Raw genomic sequence first — 19,865 nt, 5'->3', positions numbered from 1 at the left:
TCTCTGGCTGGGGAGAAAAGAGGTGCAGAAAGTAATTTGAGTAGAGCAAAGTGGGTGAGAAGCTCAAAAGAAGCTCAGGCAGAGAAGAGAGCGCCCAGAAGTAGAGGGAGAGCCTAGGCAGCCGCTCACAGGATGTGGAGTTCAGGCCCGAATCCATGAATCCATGTCTGGGGAGGCCAAGCCAGGGCCTCAGCTAGGACACAGGCAAGCTGTCTGAAGCAGGGCCTTAGGCTCCTCTGTAAGGGACAGAGCAGGACAGACCTGTGTCCATCCCTGCTCTGCTACAGATGCTGGTGCTGTGTGACTTTAAGCTTCCTCATCTACAAGCAGCATCACTTTATTGGGTTGTAGTGGGGATGGGATTAAAGAAATACTCTTGATGTGCCTGGAGCATAAGGGGAGGGAAGGTGGCAAGGGACAAGGCAGGGACCAGGGGAGGGCCGCTATGGTACTGGCACAGTCTGCGAAAAGTGGGGCTGCCATTGCCTCCCCAAGCAGAATGTGCTCCCTCCCTTCTCTCTTCTCAGCTCTGACTTGACCCTTCCTAAAACTTGCCTTAGAGCCCAGGGCTGCAGTGACTGTGGTGAAGGATGTTGGTTGGGATAGGGGTAGGGGCTGTCTTCACCCTTCTCTTCCCTTCTCTCTCCAGGGCACTTCCCATCAGTGGCCAATAACTATCCTGTCTTTCCGAGAATTCACCTACCACTTCCGGGTGGCACTGCTGGTGAGTCCAGGCACCTGCATCTCAAGCGTGGGGCTTGGGGAAAGGATATGGGGGTTCAGAGAGCACACGGCAAGACTTGGGGCACAGTGTGAGGTGCTGTGTGTGTGGGGGGTGTTCTTGTCCTGTACCCCCAGAGCCACCTCCCGCTGCCCTCCCCCACCAGGATCAGGCCAACTGCAGTGCAGAGGCCCCTATCCGGCCAGCCACAGACTACTACTTCCATTTCTACCGGCTGTGTGACTGAGCTGCCTTCTCCAAGGTGGCAGCATTCTGGGGCCTGGAGCCCTGGGCGCCCCTTCCACACTGGATGCAGTGGTGTTATACTGGAGCCTGCCACCCGCCAGCTCTCTGCTGTTCACTGGCACTCCCTGGGAGACTGAACTGGGCTTGGCCCTCCCCCACGACTGGTCAAACTGGAAGTCCTCACACTGGAGTTGCTGTTCCTGCTGGCTGCCCCTCACATACCACAGAGGAAGCCAGAGAGACCTGGGGCCAGGACAGGACTGATATGTATCAATCTGCATATTGTGGTTGGAAGGCTGGCTTCAGGTCCGTGGCTGGAGCCTGTGACCATCCAGAGCCTGTCCTCCCACTCTCCCCTTTTCAGACTGCGAGCCATCCCGCTTTTGAAATGGGGGCCTGTTGCCTTTGGTAACAGCTGGGGACTTGGCTGGATCCCTACAAGACTTGGCTGCATCCATGAGTCACTGCAGAGTATGCAGCCCTCACCTTCGAGGCTGCTCCCTGGGGGGTGGCGAGGTGGTCGACTTCTTAGGGTTTGACTGTTACGCTGGACTTGGAACTTTTAAGCTTTAAGTGTGACCCAGGAAGTTTCTTCTCCCTGGGAGGGCTGGAAAGACTGATCATGTGCCTTATGTACTTAGTGCCTGGCTGAACCGGTGGGGGCGCTAGCGCACCAGGTAAGCCTTGAACCTGGAGTGTCCTGGAAGGGAAGTTCCTGGTGAGCCCCCAGATGGGTGTTGTGGCCCCCTGGCCCAGGCTCCTGGGAGCTGCCAGAGCTTGCAGGTGGTATCAGTGACCTATCATTTTCTCTGAGCAGAGGAGCGGGAATCCCTGCAAGGCAGCAGGCTGGCCTTGGCTGGTGCGTGGAAAAAATAGCTTTTGCTGTAATTAATGGAGTAGTTACTGAAATGCACTTAAGCCAGAGCAGGAGTGGAAAGATGGAGATGGAAAGCCCAGAGAAGTGCAGAGCCCTGGGGAGACACAAAGACAGGGCCCTGGCTCTGATCCATCCCAGGGAGGCTGGAGACATCCCTCCCCCTCCCGGCCACTAAGACTCTGGCTTCTCCCTCTTCTTGTCTGCTGGTAACCGTGTCTCCCCCAGTCAAGGGCTCCTGTGCTCGGCTCCACAAGCCATGCTTGGCAGCAGGCTCGGTCCCCCTCTCCCGTCCCAGAGGTGGAGCAGTGGGCTTGTGTCACTGAAGTCTTAACTCGAGTGCCAACGTTAGCCTGGAGCGTTCGGAGGCCGCATATCCAGGCTCACGGAAGGAGTACAGAAATCTTTTAGCCGCATCTACATGGGTTCAGAAAGGGGAATAGGAATTGCCATCCCTGCCCGGTGGTATTCTGCCTTTGGGAACCAGGCCTTCCCCTTCCCCAACATCTCGTTTTCAGCTTTGAATGGGAGGCCTTTCTGTGGGGAACTGAGATTTGAAGAAACCTGTGAGGTGTGCGCCCCCTTCTGCCATGGGTCTCAAAGCACTTATCCTCAGAGGAACTGGGGGTTAGGGCTACCCTGCCTCCCAGTTCTCTTCCCAGTGTGGCTCCACTCCCTCATCCTGACATAGGAATTATGTGGCTCCCGACACCGTGCAGGGGGCCAGGCCTTACTTATGACTACTCTGTTCTCTCTCCCCCCTCACAGGGGTGGGGGAACCCTTCCAAAACGCCTTAAAACTGCTGAGCCCCACCTTTTGTAATAGGATTTTGGGGCTTCCTCAGTGAGGGTGCCTGTCCTTGGACTGTGGCCCCTCCGTCCTTAACTGGAAAGTGACCCTCCACTGCCCCCTGGAGCCCTTCTGGAAACGGCATAGCCCCAATCTGGTGAGCAGCTGGCTGTTTCTATGCCTGAGGAGGGATCCTCAGTGCAAGGGTTGGGGCCAGGCTGGGCTCCAAGCTGCTTGAGCAGGGGGTCAACCTTGGACCAAAGTAAAAGGGCTACAGGGAAGAGGAGCGGGGTCACCTGCTGGGGGCTGACAGCTGCCCCGCTGGCACTGGTAAGTGGGTGTCTTGGCTCCATTCCCTATGTGGGGTCTAGCAGCCATTCCTTCCTCCCTCTCTCCCCTCTGGCATTTACTCCTGTAGCCACTGGGCTCATCTCCCCAAAGCTTCAAGCTGTACATAGGGCCTTTCAGGCACAAGTCCCTCTGCCCGTATTATACCCTCCCCTGATAAAAGCCTGCATGTGCATAGAGCACCCCTTCCCCCCAGTTAACTCCCAGTTCCTGTCTCTGAGTGCTGACTCCTATTTATCGTGTACCAGCTCTGACTCTGGAGTGGGCAGAGGGAAGCAGCCCTGGGCTTGCTTTTTCCTGTCCCTGTTCTTTTCTTCTGAAGTAAATATACGTATATAAATAAATGTAAAAATATGGCTTTGTATCTGACCTTGCCTCCTCATCTCTTCTTGAGAGTATTGTGGGTAGGAGATGGGAGTTGCCTGTAGGGCTCAGGCCAACTGGCCAGATGGATGCCTTGTATTCCATTACCCTTCTTGGCTTCACGCTCAGCTTGGGAACAGGACTCAGCAGCCCCCTCCCTTAGCCATTATCCCATGGACCTACCGCTGCCCCACTGGGGTCAGAGTAGCCACCCGAGGGTAAATCTCCTTTGGGGACAAGCTGAGCCTTGTGAAAGTCCCCAGCACACAGAAGGGTGGCTACATTTAGAGAACGGGATTGGCCCAAGGCAGACGCAATTGATGCGGATTCCCAAAGAGGTCTGCTCTAAAAACAACAGAAGAGGATAGGCCTGACCCCCTTCCTATCCACAGAGTTTTCGATTCCAAAGACAGGAACCCCTCCCATACCCGCCTCACTCCGCACAGGTCCAGCAGCAGGAACCATCCTGAAAGGCCACCCCACTCCTGCGGAATGGGCATAAGACAGGCCAGGACGGTCACACATCTGCTTTTATTGGGAGCAGCAGGTGGGACACTTCCAGCAATAGTAAAAAAATTAATTTACAAAAGCAGGAGTTCAGTGAAGCCACCTTGTTGGAACCTGAAAGAGGAGAGGGGTATAAAAATGAGACCAATGACCCTTCTTTCCACCTCCTTTTCTCACCAAACCCTGTGCTCCCGGCGCTAGGGCTGATGGGCATGTACTCTGAAGCTGAGCCACCAAAGCCGATACTCAGTGACCTGTTTAGTGGATTATCTGCACCAAGGGGTTGGGTTTTTTTTTTTTTTTTTAATCACTTAGTCAAGATTTCTATTAATGCCTGAAAACATTCAAACTTAAAAATTAAAAAAAAATTAAAAAAAAAAAAAAAAAAAAAAAAAAAGGGATCCCTGAGTGGCGCAGCGGTTTAGCGCCTGCCTTTGGCCCAGGGCACGATCCTGGAGACCCGGGATCGAATCCCACGTCGGGCTCCCGGGGCATGGAGCCTGCTTCTCCCTCTGCCTTTGTCTCTGCCTCTCTCTCTCTCTGTGTGACTATCATAAATAAATAAAAATTAAAAAAAAAATAAAAAAAAAAAAAAAGAAAACATTCAAACTAACCACAATAGTACTCCTTGCAGCAAGCTGTAAGTCCCAGATTCTGACTCCCTTCTAACCCATTCCCAAGTAGCCTTGCCGGTCAATGGTGTATGATGTGTAAGAATGCAAATGGCTCACATGGGAAGCCTGTGCCCGTGGCCCTGTGAAGTGTATCCCAAAGCCAACTCAAGGCCCTGGGCAACATGCAGAACTTAGAATAAGACGAGGTCACAGATCCCCATTAGGGACAAGCCAAGAGGCACACACATCTGGTGTCCCTATCCACTCTGCTGGGTCTGTCACCAAAGTGTCACACAGGCCTGAGGACCCCGCCAACACGGATATGGGAAAGTTCTCTAGTGCCCACCCTGTCACAGCTCTTACCCTTGGGAGCTCATACGTAGATGCCAACCCAGAGCAGCAGGAAGAGGACTCCAAAGCCCATGAAGAGTGAGGCCACCAAGGAGATGAGGAGCTCTTTGTAGATATCCCGAGTGTACTTGGTGGAGGTGACCTCATAACTGGCAGGGTGATTAAGGAGAAGCAAAGGGATGGGCTGCCTAGGACAGGAAGCTGCCCAGTGCAGCTCTAGGAAAAAGGTATGGGCTGAGGGCTTTCTAGAAGGCTTGCCTGGCTCAGTGCAGCCAGGAAGAGGGACCTGAGAGACAACTTGTATTCTGTTGCTTCATACCAGCTCTCAACCACCATGAAAAAAATCAGGTCCGGAGGGGTTAGGTCACTTGCCCCAGGTCACATAGCCAGTGTGGACTGACACTAGCCCTCGGATTTCCCACTGCCTGAGCACACCCTCCTCTTACCACTTTCCCGATTTCAGATCCCCTATCCCCCACCTCCAGTCCAGCCAAGCCTTTTGTCACCATCCTGGGAATCTGAAGAGCAAATTGAGTTCGCCTGAGTTTGGGAAATCAGGCCACCACCTGACCTTGAACCTCAGCAGCTTTCCTTCAACTCCTTCCCTTCCCTTTACCCCCACACCAGCGCAAAACTGGCAGGGTGGTTTCCCACTTTGCTAATTCAGGCCCACGGGCTGCTCAGTAAAAGGATACACGAAGAACCAGGCGGTAAAGAACATGCCAATTGCCAATAGCACCACGGTCAGATGGGGGAAGACGGCAGGGTTCACTGGGCTGGTGTATCTGCTCATGGCCTCGAGCTCCTAAGGGAGGGTATGAGATCAGAGCTATCAAAGAATCCCAAGACTTCAACCCGGGAATGGGGAATGTGAGGTCATCAAGGAGCCTCCTCCTGCTAGGACTGTTATGGGTCTGTTTCAGCCTGGGAAATATGGAAGTCCCTCGGAACCAACATCGAGCGATCCCATTCGGAAATGACAACAATGACATCTTAAAACTAAGGTGATACTTTACTTTTTCAATATGAGACAAGAAGGGCAGCTGAGGGTCTGATGCTGACACAGAAGGTGATCGATTAGCTATCAACCAGTGTGGTTCCTAACATTTTTTGAGACCGCTGAAGACTATTAAAAAACATGCGAGAAAAGGTATGGACTCTGCCCAGGGTAAACCACAAGCAAGAAGTCTGTCTCTAATTTTAGGAGCTGTACGGACCCTCGTCTGTGGACACCAAGCTCAGAATCCTGCTGTAATTCCGAGCCTGGGCCAGGACCCAATCTCAACTGCTACATCTGCGTGCTTCACCCCGTGCTGTTATGGAGTCTCAGGATCTATCGGCCAAGAGACTTCAGTTAATAATCTGGCTCTACCGAGTAACATGCATCTCAGTAGTCATTAATAACACCACTCAGGGATCCCTGGGTGGCGCAGCGGTTTGGCGCCTGCCTTTGGCCCAGGGCGCGATCCTGGGGACCCGGGATCGAATCCCACGTCGGGCTCCCGGTGCATGGAGCCTGCTTCTCCCTCTGCCTGTGTCTCTGCCTCTCTCTCTCTCTCTCTCTGTGACTATCATAAAAAAAAAAAAAAAATAATAATAATAATAATAACACCACTCATAGGGCTGATGTATGATTTAAGAAGGATGACCAACGTCAAAGTGTCAAAGCATGTAGCTCACTTCCTGGCATGGAGTAGTTGCTCGAACGGTGTCTGCTTCCTCTTCGGGCTTACAGGGAAGATTATGAGATAATGCCTGTGAAGGAGGGCTGTAAACGTAAAGTTCCGTACAAATGTTAACTTCCATTGTCACTCACCAGCCAACGCTCCTAAAGTCCAGAACATAACAACTCTAGAGAAATGAATTGACCCCATTGTCCTAAGAGACACTGGAATTCAATTCAGTAAACATTTGTGCCTCCCCGAACACGACAAAGACAATCGCTGCCATTTACTGGGCCTCCAATTGCGGGCCCTGTGTTGGGCACTGGGGGATACAAAGATGAATAAGACAGCGTCCCAGAGCTGGAGGCACGTCAGAGGCTGGTCACTCGGAGGCGTGGCAGATAACAAAGGAGTCCATGACCTGCGGCAACAAGCCTGTACAGAGGTCGCGGGAGCGCCCAGGGCAGAGCGGCCAAGCGCCTGGGAGAGCTGGACGGGCTTCACCAAGAAGGCGACACCTGCCCTGGGCCTTGTAGGATGAGCACGAGTTCGGCAAGGGGGAGAACCTTCCAAACAGACACAAGAGCTCAATCACAGCCGACACATAAAAGCTCACGGTATTAAAATGCACCTCACGCGGCTCACCCCTAAGAGTCGCGAGCGCGAAACCTCGGCCTAACGAGTCCACCGCCAGGGGCTTCCCTTCCCGCCCCTCGGCCCGAGCCGGAAGATACAGGAGCCTCCCGCCATCTGCATCCCGGCCGTCTGCGGCCTTTGCGAGAGAAATGGAATGTGGGGCGGGCCCCGAGGGGGCCTCAGGGACTCTCTCACCATCTCGCCAGGTGTAGGCTCATCCGCCGCTCCGCCACCGGAATCACACGTCGGCAGCAGGAGCGGGCGCTCTGTCCGGCCGGAAGAGGAAGTGCACCCACGCGCGTGGCATTGTGGGATCTGTAGTCCTGTGCGTTCGGGTGTAGCAGGGGCTAGTGCCTGTGGGCGCCTGACGTAGAGCCGGGGCAAGCGATGGAGAAGGGTAGGGTAGATCCCCTGAGAGGGTTCATTCGCCCCTGGCGGGACTGTTTGCCACGAGGGGAACTGGCCGAGGGGTCGGGGCACGGTGCACTACACTTCCCAGGAGGCTATGCGCGGCGGCGGGTCACGTGACGGGAGCGCGGGCTTTGGAAGGCGGCGGAGCGGGACCGGGTCTGCCGCAGAGTGGAAGCCGGGGAGGGCCTGAGCACTGTCCTGGGCAGCGCCGGACTGAGCACTAGCTGCGGAGGCCTCGCGCCGCAAAGGCCAGGTGAGGCCCCACGGGCAGCGCCCCCGAGGGCGGCGGGTCCGCCTCGCGCTGGGTGCTGTGGGGGACCGTCTGCCGCGCGCGGGGCGGAGGCCGGGGCGCGGGTTCGCCGCCCTCCCGCTGCGCGACTTGGGTCGGTCGCTTAACCTCTGAGCCTCTTGCTTCACTTGCGGAAGGAGGGAAGTAGCCTCCACTTTAGGGGGCCGTTGTGTATTTTGACCGAGATTCTGCACGAGGAACGTTTTGGAGACTTCGCTGGTCTGGACCCCTTTCCCGCCTCCCAGTGTTGGGGGCTGGGGGAGGCCAGCCGGCCGGCAGGTCCTGACCCCTCGGGACGCCTCCTAGCAGGACAGCCAGCCTGAAGCTGGACCCAGAGGATCGGATGTACGGATCCGAGCCCCCAGGGTGTGGCAGGAGTTAGAGGATGGCGGGAGGAAGGGCAGGTCTTATCCCATCCTTTGTGTTGGCCCCCAGACTGTGAAGGCAGGTTGGGAAGCAGAGCGCGGAAGATCCTGATGCCGGGTTGAGGTGTTTGGACTTAGGTAGAAGGGGGTATGTACAGGGTCCCTGATGCTTTAGAAAGAGCCCTTTGAAAAGTGGGAGCAACGAAAAGATCTAGTGTAATATTTCTTGGGCGTATCGGACACATAACACCAATGGGCACGCGATGACTTTTTAAGTGGCACCCAAAAAATCCTTTTTATTGTTATTTATTTATTTATTTATTTTGCAAAAAATCCTTTTTAATAGTTATACGTTTAACGCATTAAAATGTAACTGATACAGCACAGACATACTGCTTGAGTTCTCTTTTTCAACTTACCTTCGTTTTTTTTGTTTTGTTTTGTTTTTTTTTTAATATATTTTTTTTTAATTTTTTTTTTTATTTATTTATGATAGTCACAGAGAGAGAGAGAGAGAGAGGCAGAGACATAGGCAGAGGGAGAAGCAGAGGGAGAAGCAGGCTCCATGCACTGGGAGCCCGATGTGGGATTCGATCCTGGGTCTCCAGGATCGCGCCCTGGGCCAAAGGCAGGCGCCAAACCGCTGCGCCACCCAGGGATCCCTTGTTTTGTTTTTTTAAGATTTTATTTATTTATTCATGAGAGACACAGAAGAGAGAGGCAGAGATGTAGGCAGAGGGAGAAGCAGGCTCCAGGCAGGGAGCTTGATGTGGGACTCGATCCTGAGACCGACCGCAGGATCACACCCTGAGCCAAAGGCAGGTGCTCAACTGCTGAGCCACCCAGGTGTCCCTTACCTTCGTTTTTAAAACCATGGTGTCCATTTAAAAAAACAATATTAGGCGAATGAAAGTACGGGTTTTACATGGAAATGGCAAGACATTGTGAGGGTGATTTGGGTGTGACCGAATTTCGGGAAACACTACCCTAGGAAGTAATTTGTCCACAGAAGTGCAGTACGGGACTCAGGCCACTACAGCTTGCCGGGTTCCTAGATTGGGACCTAGGGTCTAGTAGGGAGCCATGAGTTCACATTTCAGACTTAGTGGTAGAGAGAAAATACAAAGGGAAAGCCTTAAAACTCCTAGCAACATCATAGAAGTAGAAACCAATCACCGTGTTGAGGGGACACTGAAGGGAGCTTGTGAGAAAGCCACATAACTCCTGTCCAGATATGATGTTCTTTGCCAATCCTCCTTCAAGGCTACTCTATGAGTCGGGGTTCTCCAGAGGAACAGTAAGATATAGGATGTGGACATATATAAGGAGATTTATCTTAAGGAAGTGGCTCAGGTAATTGTAGAGGTTGGCAAGGTTGAAAATGATCAGGCGGGACCTCAGGCTAGAAACTCATGCAAGAGTTGATGCTGCAGCCTTCAGGCCAAATTTCTTTGGGAAATCTCAGCTTTTGCTCCCAAGGCCTTACAGCTGAGTGAATGAGGCCCAGCCGTATAATGAAGGATGATCTCTTTTGCTTAAAGTCAACTGATGATAGATGTCCCAAAATACCGTCACAGCAACAACTGGATTAGTGTTTTGAGTAAATAACTACATGCCTTAGCCTAGCCTAGTTGGGACATAAAACTCACAGCTGCGAAGTGGCAGGGAGCCAGAGGCATTAGTTGGGGATGTTCAATGACTGGCAGAAAGGTACAGAGGAGGAATGTATGAGTTGTCAGCAAATTGGCAAGTAGATACTCATATTTATTTTGCTATTGTGCACATTCAGCCTTGTATCATGGTTGCTTTTGTGCTTGAGTTGTCATCTTTGTTCAGCCAGTATTTGTTTGCTTGTTCTTCAGGGCTTGGTTCTGTCATTATGATCCCTGGGCGCCTCAGGGCGGGCTGGGCACCCTCCTCTGGACCTGCAGTGTCCTTGATGCCCAAGCCAGTGGTAGCCCTTACTGCACATTAGCCCTGTTGCTGCCTTAGCCACGAAACCATAAGTCTCTTGACATCAGTAGTATCTTATTCCTCTTAAAACCCAGTTCCCCCCACTCCCCCCCCGCCCATACTCAGGAAGCCTTAGTATTAATTGAGTTACCCTAGCAAGGGCTTCCTTGCTAGACTATAAGTATTTTTGCGAAGGTGACCTTGTCTCATTCATCTTTTCATCTTCTGCGGTCCCAAATTGGCATCCTTTTTGTCATACTCAAGTTTGTTCAGTTGAAGGCATGAAGTTGCTGAGATGGCACCAGTTATAACCCTTGATCCTTTGCAACCTTTAAGTGCTTCCCCTTCTTACTTTACTCCTTTCTTTTTTAGCTGCCCCTCCTCTGTATTGCTATGGGAATTCAAGGCCTGGCGAAACTGATTGCTGATGTGGCCCCCAGTGCCATCCGGGAGAATGACATCAAGAGCTACTTTGGCCGCAAGGTGGCTATTGATGCCTCTATGAGCATTTATCAGTTCCTGATTGCTGTTCGCCAGGGTGGGGATGTGCTGCAGAATGAGGAGGGTGAGACTACCAGTCACCTGATGGGCATGTTCTACCGCACCATCCGCATGATGGAGAATGGCATTAAGCCCGTGTATGTCTTTGATGGCAAGCCACCACAGCTCAAGTCAGGTGAGCTGGCCAAACGCAGTGAGCGGCGGGCTGAGGCAGAGAAGCAGCTGCAGCAGGCTCAGGCTGCTGGGGCCGAGGAGGAGGTGGAAAAGTTTACTAAGAGGCTGGTGAAAGTCACCAAGCAACACAACGATGAGTGCAAGCACCTACTGAGCCTCATGGGCATCCCCTACCTTGATGCGCCCAGTGAGGCTGAGGCTAGCTGTGCTGCCCTAGTGAAGGCTGGCAAAGTCTATGCTGCGGCCACTGAGGACATGGATTGCCTGACCTTCGGCAGCCCTGTGCTGATGCGGCACCTGACTGCCAGTGAGGCCAAGAAGCTGCCCATCCAGGAATTCCACCTGAACCGGATTCTGCAGGAGCTGGGCCTGAACCAGGAGCAATTTGTAGATCTGTGCATCCTGCTGGGCAGTGACTACTGTGAGAGCATTCGGGGCATTGGGCCCAAGCGGGCTGTGGACCTCATCCAGAAGCACAAGAGCATTGAGGAGATTGTGCGTCGACTTGACCCCAACAAGTACCCTGTGCCAGAAAATTGGCTCCACAAGGAGGCCCAGCAGCTCTTCCTGGAGCCCGAGGTGCTTGACCCAGAGTCTGTGGAGCTGAAGTGGAGTGAACCCAATGAAGAGGAGCTTGTCAAGTTCATGTGTGGGGAAAAGCAGTTCTCGGAGGAGCGAATCCGCAGTGGGGTCAGGCGGCTGAGCAAGAGCCGCCAAGGCAGCACCCAGGGCCGCCTGGATGATTTCTTCAAGGTGACTGGCTCTCTCTCTTCAGCTAAGCGCAAGGAGCCAGAGCCCAAGGGATCTGCTAAGAAGAAGGCAAAGACTGGGGTAGCAGGGAAGTTCAAAAGGGGAAAATAAAGGAGTTTCCCCTCATACTTCCTTGGCCCCAGAGTATCTGCCTTATGGTACCCTCAAGAGCTAGCACTAGAGAAACCTCTGGGGGCAAGGAGGGATTGCATTGCTTCTCTAACTCTGCCCTTTTCAGTAGTGCTGAAAAGTAGTGCTTTTCCCTTTTGTACTTGATTTTACAACAGGAACGCTACAGAGCAACTTTGTTTTCTTCCTTTTTAGCTCAGGAAAGCATGTCAGGCTCAAAACACCTCTCAGGCAATTTAACGGACACTGAATCTATTGTTAAATAAAAGTGATAGCAACAAGTTTTGAAGAGGGAGTGGGAGATAAATGGTAGAGACCGCAGACTGGACAGAAAATGATTTCTTGGCTGGCCGACTGGCAGATGGGAGGGGGTGTTGGAACCAGAATGCACTTCTTTCTGGCTCAGCCTTGATCCACCCCATAGGACAGCCATCAGAGACCCAGTCTTGACCAGATGAGGAGAGCTGCTGAGAGCTAAGACAGGTAGAACGAGCTGACGTCCCTGGAGTTGGCAACAAGGGTCTAATTACTGGCTGTGTGTCCTGTGGTGGGCAGAAACTTGAACCTGCTCTGTAACTTGAGTCTTCACAGTGGTTACTTAAACATAAAAGACGGCGAAATTTTAGTGTCCTCTCTGAGGCAGTCAGCTGAGTTGAGACTTTGAGATTAAGATGCTGTTTTCATGTGCTGTTTTGTTTTAAAGGTATGAGAAAAGAGTCAATAAAACTGTAAAAGTAACCAGCATGTCGTATTCTCTGAGAACATCTGAAAACATCCCAAGTGCCTCCAGGCTTCATTCAGGCCATATGTAATGTTCTTTCCACGCTGAAGAGAACACCCTGGGATCATAGTTACAAGAGGTTTGAGAGTGGCCACAAGATGGAGCCACACTCCATAGACTGGCCAAAGCCGCTGTGGCCGTGCTTTAGGCCATTTGGAGGAGGATGCCTGCCTGGTTTAACTTACTAGAAAAGAATTTTTAATAAATTGAATGGGTTTCTAGTTTCCAACCCACTGGGTGAGATAAAGAAGCTACTTTGAGGAAAGCTTCACAATTTTGATCTACTTCATTCAAGCATTCACCTCACGAATTTATAAATCGTGAAAAAAATTGCACTTCACAAGTCACTTGTGTGTTCCTTTTGTGACATCAAATCCAGGTTGCTGTTTCCCATAGAGATGGAATGTTTTAAAAGTTCTTTTATCCTGGTGAAACTTGTGGGGAGTCTGATTTCTTAGCATTCCTGTCACTGCCGTTTGAGGTTAACAGAGACCCTGAAGCCATCTCGAAGTTTAAGCTGCCAGTGTTCTAACAGATTAAGTGGGTAAAAGACTGAAGCTGGTGGGTTTTAAAATTTCTAAGGGAGCAATCTGTATTTTAAGTGAAATCTTACGTGGAATCTCAGGATATAAGAGCTGCTCTGGTTGAAGCAAGAGTGGGACAGTCTCCCCAGCATCGCTCTTATAATTAGGGGACAACCACTGGTGTAGACAAAGTTCTATTCTGAGGGCAGGGATCTTGGTTCTGTTCACTGCTATACCCAGCAGTTCAATGAAACGGATTTCTCCAACTGGACCGAGCCACATAACTTTTGAGAGCGCCAAGTAGTATTTCTAAGCCTGTGGTAATGATGACAGCAGGGCCCAGAAGTGGAAAGAGGTCTTAGGGAGTGATGGCCTCAGTGTTGTGGCTCTAGTTAAGGGCTTATACCCTGTGGGAGTCGGATGTGTAGAGTGGTTTTCCTCTGGTCTTTTCATGCTAAGTTGTCTGGTCTTTCCTAGAAGTTTATTAATCACTGCACACTGCAGGGGAAAACCACTTCCGCAAATTTTTTCCTAGCTCATTTTAATGTTCCTGCTCAAAGGGAGCTGTTCTAGTTGGATCAAGGTTTAAAAGGCATTGCTTTGCAGTCCGTCTCTGAAGCGTTGAACCTGCAAAGGTTCAAGCAAAAAGGAGACTTTTAGGGGAATACTTGTACTGAGGCTAGAAACAAGGTCAAAAGGGTGAGGGTATTGCCTCATGGTAGTGGGAGATACCATCTGGCTTTCCAGGGGTCACAAGAAGGGGCTGGCTTTCCTTTTCCTTGCCATAGTCTCCCTGTGCCTTGGTGTTCTTTTGGACAGTCCTGTTATTCCTCTGCCCAAAGGCCTTGTGCAAAGGGGAGAGTCTGGGAACTCCTGATCAGAAAGTTCCAGCCATAGAGGTAGGTAGTAACTTAGAGTGCGGGGGGTGGGGGTGGGCGTTGACATGTGCACAAGAACATCATGGATTACAAGTGAATAGCCTTAAAAAAAACAAACAAAAAAAAAAAACAAGTGAATAGCCTTCATTTGGTCAAAATTAACTTTATTTTTCAGCTTTACCTCATCTGGATGTGGTAACAAAACTGGCACACCCAGAAAGGATACAGATGTAGGGCATAATTAAAGAAAATGCTTTTGGTAAAGGGGCGCGAAGACGAAAGTAACAAAGATAGACATGTAGGTTGGAATTCTACAACACTGGGTTGAAATGTAAGCTTTGCCACACTCTGTGACCTGTCCTCCGTAAGCCTGTTTTCTCACATAACGGCCTGGATTTGAGATCACTGCCCTGACTGTTAAAACAGTCTCAGCCTTTTACATCATTGGTGCATCCCTCTGTGGCCATGTGAGACCACTCTGGTCTAGGTGAAGGAGAGAAGGCCACAGTGGTTAAAGTACTTTGAGGGCCTGGACTTGGCTCAGTGAGCCTTACTGGCTTTACAGGCTGGTGACCCCTAAACCTTAGGTAGCGGGGGATAGGGGTTGGGGCAGGTCAGCACCTGTTCCGGGGTGAGGAAGCCAATGAAAATAGAACTTTCCAATTCCACTCCTAATTTGTTTCAAACCATGTTCTGCCCAAATGGAGATCTGAACTCTTTCGTAACCGGTCCTGCCCCTGTTTGTCATCCCTTTAATCTTTGTTCTGACAAATCTGTAAGTTATCCCAACAGCCTTTCCACGGGTGGTACCTCTGACCCCATCACAACTTGTTTTCAGAGGACCTTTATTCTCTCCTAAAACTAAATATGGACTCTTCTACGGCTCTCTTTTCTGCCTTCTAGGTTTGAGTTTTCTCCTCTCTGTATCCAAAATGCTCAATATTCTTACAGTAGATGCTGATGAACAGGGAAATAGCTCCCTCACCTGCATGGGAGGGCTTAAAACCCTGGAAATTTTTTAAAAACTGTATTTCAGTACTAGACTGATAGGCTTTTTAAAGAGATTATTCTAAATTCCTACCTGGTGTCCAGCCGAGAAGATGCTTGAACAGAGTTGATAGTTCACAAACTTCTGTTTTTATCTTCCTATCTCTGGTTTAGAACTGTGAAGTGATTATATTTAATTCACTGTTCCTACTCAGAAGTAATACCTAAAATAATTTAGGTTGTAGAAAATCTCTTAACAACCCCTATAGTCTTTAGGAATTAAATTTGTTTTCCTCATGACTGGTAATTCAGGGTCTCCCAACATGGTCACTTGTGCCAACTAACTACTTTGTTAAACTTGGAAGTACAGGGAAGATGACAAAGGGAAACCACTGGGAACCCCCTTTTTTTTCTAGGGAAGAGATGAAGTTAGCCCATCTGTTCACTTATGGATCAAGAAGTGGACTCCTCATCCTACGAATGTCTTATTCCTTGGGTGGTGCTTACAAGAGGTGACCCAAAGCCAGGCACTCTTCTTGCTATTTTTGCAAGACCTAGGACCTAAATGCTCTCTCGGTGCCCTGGATGGAACATAAGTTCAAAATCGGTAGTGCCAAGATCCTTCAAAGTCAGAGGTCTCTAGCACTGCAATCCTGGCTTTACTCTAACTGCTACTAGAAGTGGGAAAATTGCTTCTCCAGGAGCTAGAGGCAGACCTAGGTCCCACCTAGCCCTAGAGTGAGCTGAGCCTCCCAGGCAGTGTACTATGCCAGGCTTCAAAGAGGATAGAAATCTTACTCAGAAGGTTCAGCCACTCTTATCTCCTCAGATAGTGGAGGGTGTAGAAGGCACTGAGAAGCACACCAGTGAGATGGGCTCACCCCTTTCCTGGCTGGAATTTTAATGCTAAATCTCTTACTGATTTTTGGGCTGGGTAGATCCCCTCCCTTTCCTCACCAACCATCTGCATCTGCCAAACTAGAAAAAGGAAACTAAACTCGCACATCTCTGCCCCAGTAGTTCCATCCCTCCCCCTCTAGGGGGCTGTGTGTCCCCCTAGCCCCTTGGGTCTTAGATCTGTGCCTAGAAGATAAAGGGGAAGGGTTTGAGTTGAGCTATTACCTCCTCAAACCCACCCCCACCTCTGAGTATTAGAATTGCAGTGGCATTGTCCTTCAAACTACCCTCTGTTTTGGTGCCCGAAACGCCTCTTCCAGACAGGCTGGTGTGTTTTGTTTTGTTTTGTTTTGTTTGTTTGTTTTTGGTTTTTTTGTTTGTTTGTTTTTATTTTTTTTATTATTATTTTTTTTCAGGCTGGTGTTATAGGTGAAGATAGGCATCTCTTACAGATGGGGGTGGGGGCTGTTGTTACTGGTGAAGATAGGCATCTAGCCAGAGCTGCCCAGACTCCTTCAGTGAGCTGTGGGGGCAAGATAGGAGCAGGAAGTGAGAGAGCATAGCCAAGCCCAAAAGCCAAACCACCCTACAGACATGGAGTAGTGAGGCTCTCAGAGAGGAATGGAGACCGATCTCCATGGCATATGGCCCTCTTTCTCCCCTTTGCTTCTGAGAAATAGGTTGGGCCACAACCGCAAGACCAATACAGCACCTGCCTGTCTTGGTGGCCTCCATTCCAGAGGATTGGGAAACCTGCCTTTTGCTCCCACCCCACACATCACCAACCCCATGGCTTGCCCCCCTGGCCCCCCCAGCCATCTTCCCAGGCTCAGGTACTCACTAGATAATGTCGGCGAAGGCTGAGAGCAGGGGCTTGGACTGGTACTCTATGCCATGCTTGGCACACAGGGACTGCACCAGGGGAGCCACTTTATGGTAATTGTGTCGAGGCATTGTGGGGAAAAGACTTCAAGGAGAATGGGACAGTCAGGCTCCTACTCCGGTTTCCACATCCCTGCTTGCCCCACAGGGACCCTCCCAAGGACCCTGCTTCTCAGGTCCCCCTACTCACTGGTGCTCAATCTGGAAGTTGAGATGTCCACTGAACCAGTCGTTGAAGGCAGACCTGTGGACGTTGCATGTTGCCCGGAGCTGGAGGAAGAAGGCCGGGGAGGGGATGCGTCTGGGTGCCGGATGGAAAGGCCAAGCTGGCTAAGAGGACGGGTGTGGGACTGTCCCTGGTCACTCCCTTCTCCACAGGGTAGGTAGCAGGAGAAGCTTCAGGCTAATAAGGTGGTGCTGTTTGGGGGCTTTTATGTTACTGCCCTTGCCCCTTAGTCTGCCCCTGTGCCCACCCACCATTTTTATTATCCCTAGGTCTTCCAGGTGACCGTCCCTTACCTGGGTGGAGACCCAGTCCATATTCCGGTCGTAATCAATGTGCATGGGGATATGGTTCATCTGTGTTACCCATACAAACCAGATGCTTTCCAGGAACCTGGTGGATATGGCGCACAGACAAAAACAGTACAGATAAGAGCTCTCTAGCCTGGCCATCTTCCTAAGCTAACAGCTGAAACATCCCCTGCTGCCGAAATCCCCAGCACAGCCCCCAGACCAGACTCGTGACTCCCAAACACCTGCTTTTCTTCGCCATCCCTCCTGCCCTGTCAAATACTACCTGACCATGAAGAAAAGGCCCAGGACGCCTTTCAGTCCCAAAAACGGCACGTAAGTGAGGAAGATGCGAGCATAGAAGGTCATCATCCAGGCCAAGTCCTGCATTGAGAGGCAGAGAGGCAGGCTGGCATAAAGCACTTCCTCCTCTTCCTTTCACTTCGCTTATTTGCATGGTATGGCCATTCTGCCAGGGACCCAGACTGAAGCCTCCATCACTGTCAGCTTTTCTTCATCGCACGATCTGCAATATCTAGTGCCACCACTTACGTTCCTGGTGGTAGTCCCCAGTCCTCCTTCCCTGTTCCCTTCACAGGTGGCAAAGCCTGCAGGGCCTCTCTGCCTCCAGCTCCTCCCAACCCACCTAAGTTCTTTTTTTTTTCTTTTCTTTTTTTAAATATTTTATTTACTCATGAGAGACACAGAGAGAGAGAGAGGCAGAGACACAGGCAGAGGGAGAAGCAGGCTCCATGCAGGGAGCCCAACGTGGGACTCGATCCCGGGTCTCCAGGATCACGCCTTGGGCTGAAGGCAGCGCTAAACCGCTGAGCCACCCAGGCTGCCCCCATCTAAGTTCTTTATGCCTTCATTACGCTGCCAAACAAATCTTCCAGGACAGCGGCTGACTGTGCCAGTCCCCTGATCAAACCTCCAGGCACTCTTCTGTACCACAATTCTCCCCTGACGTGAGTCCACAACATGTCCAGTGGCTAAAATTGCCCCTCACTTCCCAGCTTCTCTGGTCAGAGTCCTCTCCCTAGCCCACCTCTGCCTGTCCTCCAAGGCCAGCTAGAAAAGTAATTTCACAAAGCCTTTTCTGATGCCTCTCTTCAAGCCAGAGGCAAGCAGGGCCCTTTTGGAATCCCAGAACCACCTGCTTCTATCTCTTCCCAAGCCTGGCTCCTGGCTTTATGCCAAGCACAAAAGCCTCAGGAGATACAGGCTGAATGAAATAGGCCATTGGGGGGGCGCCTGGGTGGCTCAGTCAGTGGAGCATCCGACTCTTGGTTTTGGCTCAGGTCATGATCAAAGTGGTGGGATCAAGCCTGGTCTTCTCTGCTCAGTGCCAAGTCTAAGTGAATCTCCCTCTCGTGTGCACTCTCTCAAAATGTATGAATTTTTGAAAATCTTTTAAAAAATGAAATATGGCATTGGGGTCAGGCTGTCTGGTAAATCCAGATCATCCCATCTAGAGACAAGGAAGGTCTATACTCAAGTTCTATTAACTTTGCTCTAAATTAGGCCTGGAGTAGATCTCAGTGGGCTTTCCTCTGGAGAACCCCCATTCCCCTCAAAGTTCTGAAGACAAAGGATGTGCATCTCCGGGGCTGTGGATACTCACCACCCACTTCTTCCGCTGGATAACAAAATAGAAAATATACCACTGGAAGTAGAGAGGCAGCAAGGCTGGGGGCCCAACTGGGAAGGAAATGGAGGCAGGAGGGAGATGTGAGCAGCACAAGGGGGGGTCAGCGCCTAAGGGACAGCCTCTGGCATGGTGTTGCCCCCCTGCCATCCCTTCCTGTGGCCCCTTCCAGCTGCCTTGGCAGTTGAGACTTTGAGATTAAGATGCTGTTTTCATGTGCTGTTTTGTTTTAAAGGTATGAGAAAAGAGTCAATAAAACTGTAAAAGTAACCAGCATGTCGTATTCTCTGAGAACATCTGAAAACATCCCAAGTGCCTCCAGGCTTCATTCAGGCCATATGTAATGTTCTTTCCACGCTGAAGAGAACACCCTGGGATCGTAGTTACAAGAGGTTTGAGAGTGGCCACAAGATGGAGCCACACTCCATAGACTGGCCAAAGCCGCTGTGGCCGTGCTTTAGGCCATTTGGAGGAGGATGCCTGCCTGGTTTAACTTACTAGAAAAGAATTTTTAATAAATTGAATGGGTTTCTAGTTTCCAACCCACTGGGTGAGATAAAGAAGCTACTTTGAGGAAAGCTTCACAATTTTGATCTACTTCATTCAAGCATTTACCTCACGAATTTATAAATCGTGAAAAAAATTACACTTCACAAGTCACTTGTGTGTTCCTTTTGTGACATCAAATCCAGGTTGCTGTTTCCCATAGAGATGGAATGTTTTAAAAGTTCTTTTATCCTGGTGAAACTTGTGGGGAGTCTGATTTCTTAGCATTCCTGTCACTGCCGTTTGAGGTTAACAGAGACCCTGAAGCCATCTCGAAGTTTAAGCTGCCAGTGTTCTAACAGATTAAGTGGGTAAAAGACTGAAGCTGGTGGGTTTTAAAATTTCTAAGGGAGCAATCTGTATTTTAAGTGAAATCTTACGTGGAATCTCAGGATATAAGAGCTGCTCTGGTTGAAGCAAGAGTGGGACAGTCTCCCCAGCATCGCTCTTATAATTAGGGGACAACCACTGGTGTAGACAAAGTTCTATTCTGAGGGCAGGGATCTTGGTTCTGTTCACTGCT

At 50.7% G+C, this 19,865-nt stretch overlaps 4 protein-coding genes across 21 annotated transcripts in view; 2 read left to right on the top strand and 2 right to left on the bottom strand.

The window, feature by feature from the left end:
* MYRF (myelin regulatory factor) overlaps positions 1–3,348 on the top strand; it is a 33,018-nt gene extending 29,670 nt beyond the window's left edge. For 10 of the 15 annotated variants that reach the window (XM_038564338.1, XM_038564329.1, XM_038564336.1 and 7 more), the window contains 2 exons: positions 650–724; positions 859–3,348. In XM_038564338.1, the coding sequence (XP_038420266.1) occupies positions 650–724; positions 859–1,104 (321 nt within the window). In that variant the 3' untranslated portion in view covers positions 1,105–3,348. The remainder of the gene's footprint in view (positions 1–649; positions 725–858) is intronic. The other 5 variants (XM_038564335.1, XM_038564341.1, XM_038564331.1 and 2 more) reach the window with 1 other exon arrangement.
* Positions 3,349–3,854: 506 nt separating this feature from the next.
* Positions 3,855–7,466, bottom strand: TMEM258 (transmembrane protein 258). Of its 2 annotated transcripts, XM_038564355.1 has the most exons (5): positions 7,310–7,363; positions 6,495–6,582; positions 5,510–5,619; positions 4,827–4,963; positions 3,855–3,963 (listed from the first exon to the last, which is right to left on the bottom strand). In XM_038564355.1, exons 1-4 carry the CDS (start codon positions 7,330–7,332, stop codon positions 4,837–4,839), a joined length of 348 nt encoding a protein of 115 aa, XP_038420283.1. In that variant the 5' UTR covers positions 7,333–7,363; the 3' UTR covers positions 3,855–3,963; positions 4,827–4,836. The 2 variants fall into 2 exon arrangements, with proteins under 2 accessions (XP_038420283.1, XP_038420284.1); XM_038564356.1 differs by lacking the exon at positions 6,495–6,582 and having other exon boundaries at positions 7,310–7,466.
* Positions 6,908–12,424, top strand: FEN1 (flap structure-specific endonuclease 1). Of its 3 annotated transcripts, none has more exons than XM_038564352.1 (2): positions 6,908–7,095; positions 10,505–12,424. In XM_038564352.1, the coding sequence occupies exon 2, from the start codon at positions 10,526–10,528 to the stop codon at positions 11,666–11,668; it is 1,143 nt and encodes a 380-aa protein (XP_038420280.1). In that variant the 5' UTR covers positions 6,908–7,095; positions 10,505–10,525; the 3' UTR covers positions 11,669–12,424. The 3 variants fall into 3 exon arrangements, with proteins under 3 accessions (XP_038420280.1, XP_038420279.1, XP_038420278.1); XM_038564351.1 differs by having other exon boundaries at positions 6,908–7,511; XM_038564350.1 differs by lacking the exon at positions 6,908–7,095 and adding an exon at positions 7,538–7,778.
* A 1,592-nt stretch (positions 12,425–14,016) lies between these two features.
* Positions 14,017–18,961, bottom strand: LOC119877252 (acyl-CoA (8-3)-desaturase-like). Its single transcript, XM_038564354.1, has 6 exons — positions 18,773–18,961; positions 17,435–17,532; positions 17,155–17,251; positions 16,826–16,905; positions 16,595–16,720; positions 14,017–16,276 (listed from the first exon to the last, which is right to left on the bottom strand). The coding sequence occupies exons 1-6, from the start codon at positions 18,944–18,946 to the stop codon at positions 16,225–16,227; spliced, it is 627 nt and encodes a 208-aa protein (XP_038420282.1). The 5' UTR covers positions 18,947–18,961; the 3' UTR covers positions 14,017–16,224.
* Between the last annotated feature and the right edge of the window lie 904 nt (positions 18,962–19,865).

This window comes from Canis lupus, chromosome 18, assembly GCF_011100685.1.
Source record: "Canis lupus familiaris isolate Mischka breed German Shepherd chromosome 18, alternate assembly UU_Cfam_GSD_1.0, whole genome shotgun sequence".
Classification (NCBI taxonomy): domain Eukaryota; kingdom Metazoa; phylum Chordata; class Mammalia; order Carnivora; family Canidae; genus Canis; species Canis lupus.
Note: the sequence above shows the minus strand (reverse complement) of the source record. Positions and strands in the feature narration are given on the sequence as shown.

Bases quoted from the DNA above. Each gene is read 5' to 3' on its own strand.
- TMEM258 (XM_038564355.1), bottom strand. From the start codon at position 7,332: ATGAGCCTACACCTGGCGAGATG. The intron at 5,620-6,494 runs GTGAGCTACATG...ACCCTCCCTTAG, and splicing joins CAACTACTCCATGCCAGGAA to GAGCTCGAGGCCATGAGCAG. The intron at 4,964-5,509 runs GTATCCTTTTAC...TCACCCTGCCAG, and splicing joins TTTACCGCCTGGTTCTTCGT to TTATGAGGTCACCTCCACCA.
- FEN1 (XM_038564352.1), top strand. From the start codon at position 10,526: ATGGGAATTCAAGGCCTGGCGAAACTGATTGCTGATGTGGCCCCCAGT.
- LOC119877252 (XM_038564354.1), bottom strand. From the start codon at position 18,946: ATGGCAGGGGGGCAACACCATGCCAGAGGCTGTCCCTTAGGCGCTGAC. The intron at 17,533-18,772 runs GTGAGTATCCAC...CTCTCAATGCAG, and splicing joins TCCAGCGGAAGAAGTGGGTG to GACTTGGCCTGGATGATGAC. The intron at 16,721-16,825 runs GTGAGTAGGGGG...TTCTCCTTGAAG, and splicing joins AACTTCCAGATTGAGCACCA to TCTTTTCCCCACAATGCCTC.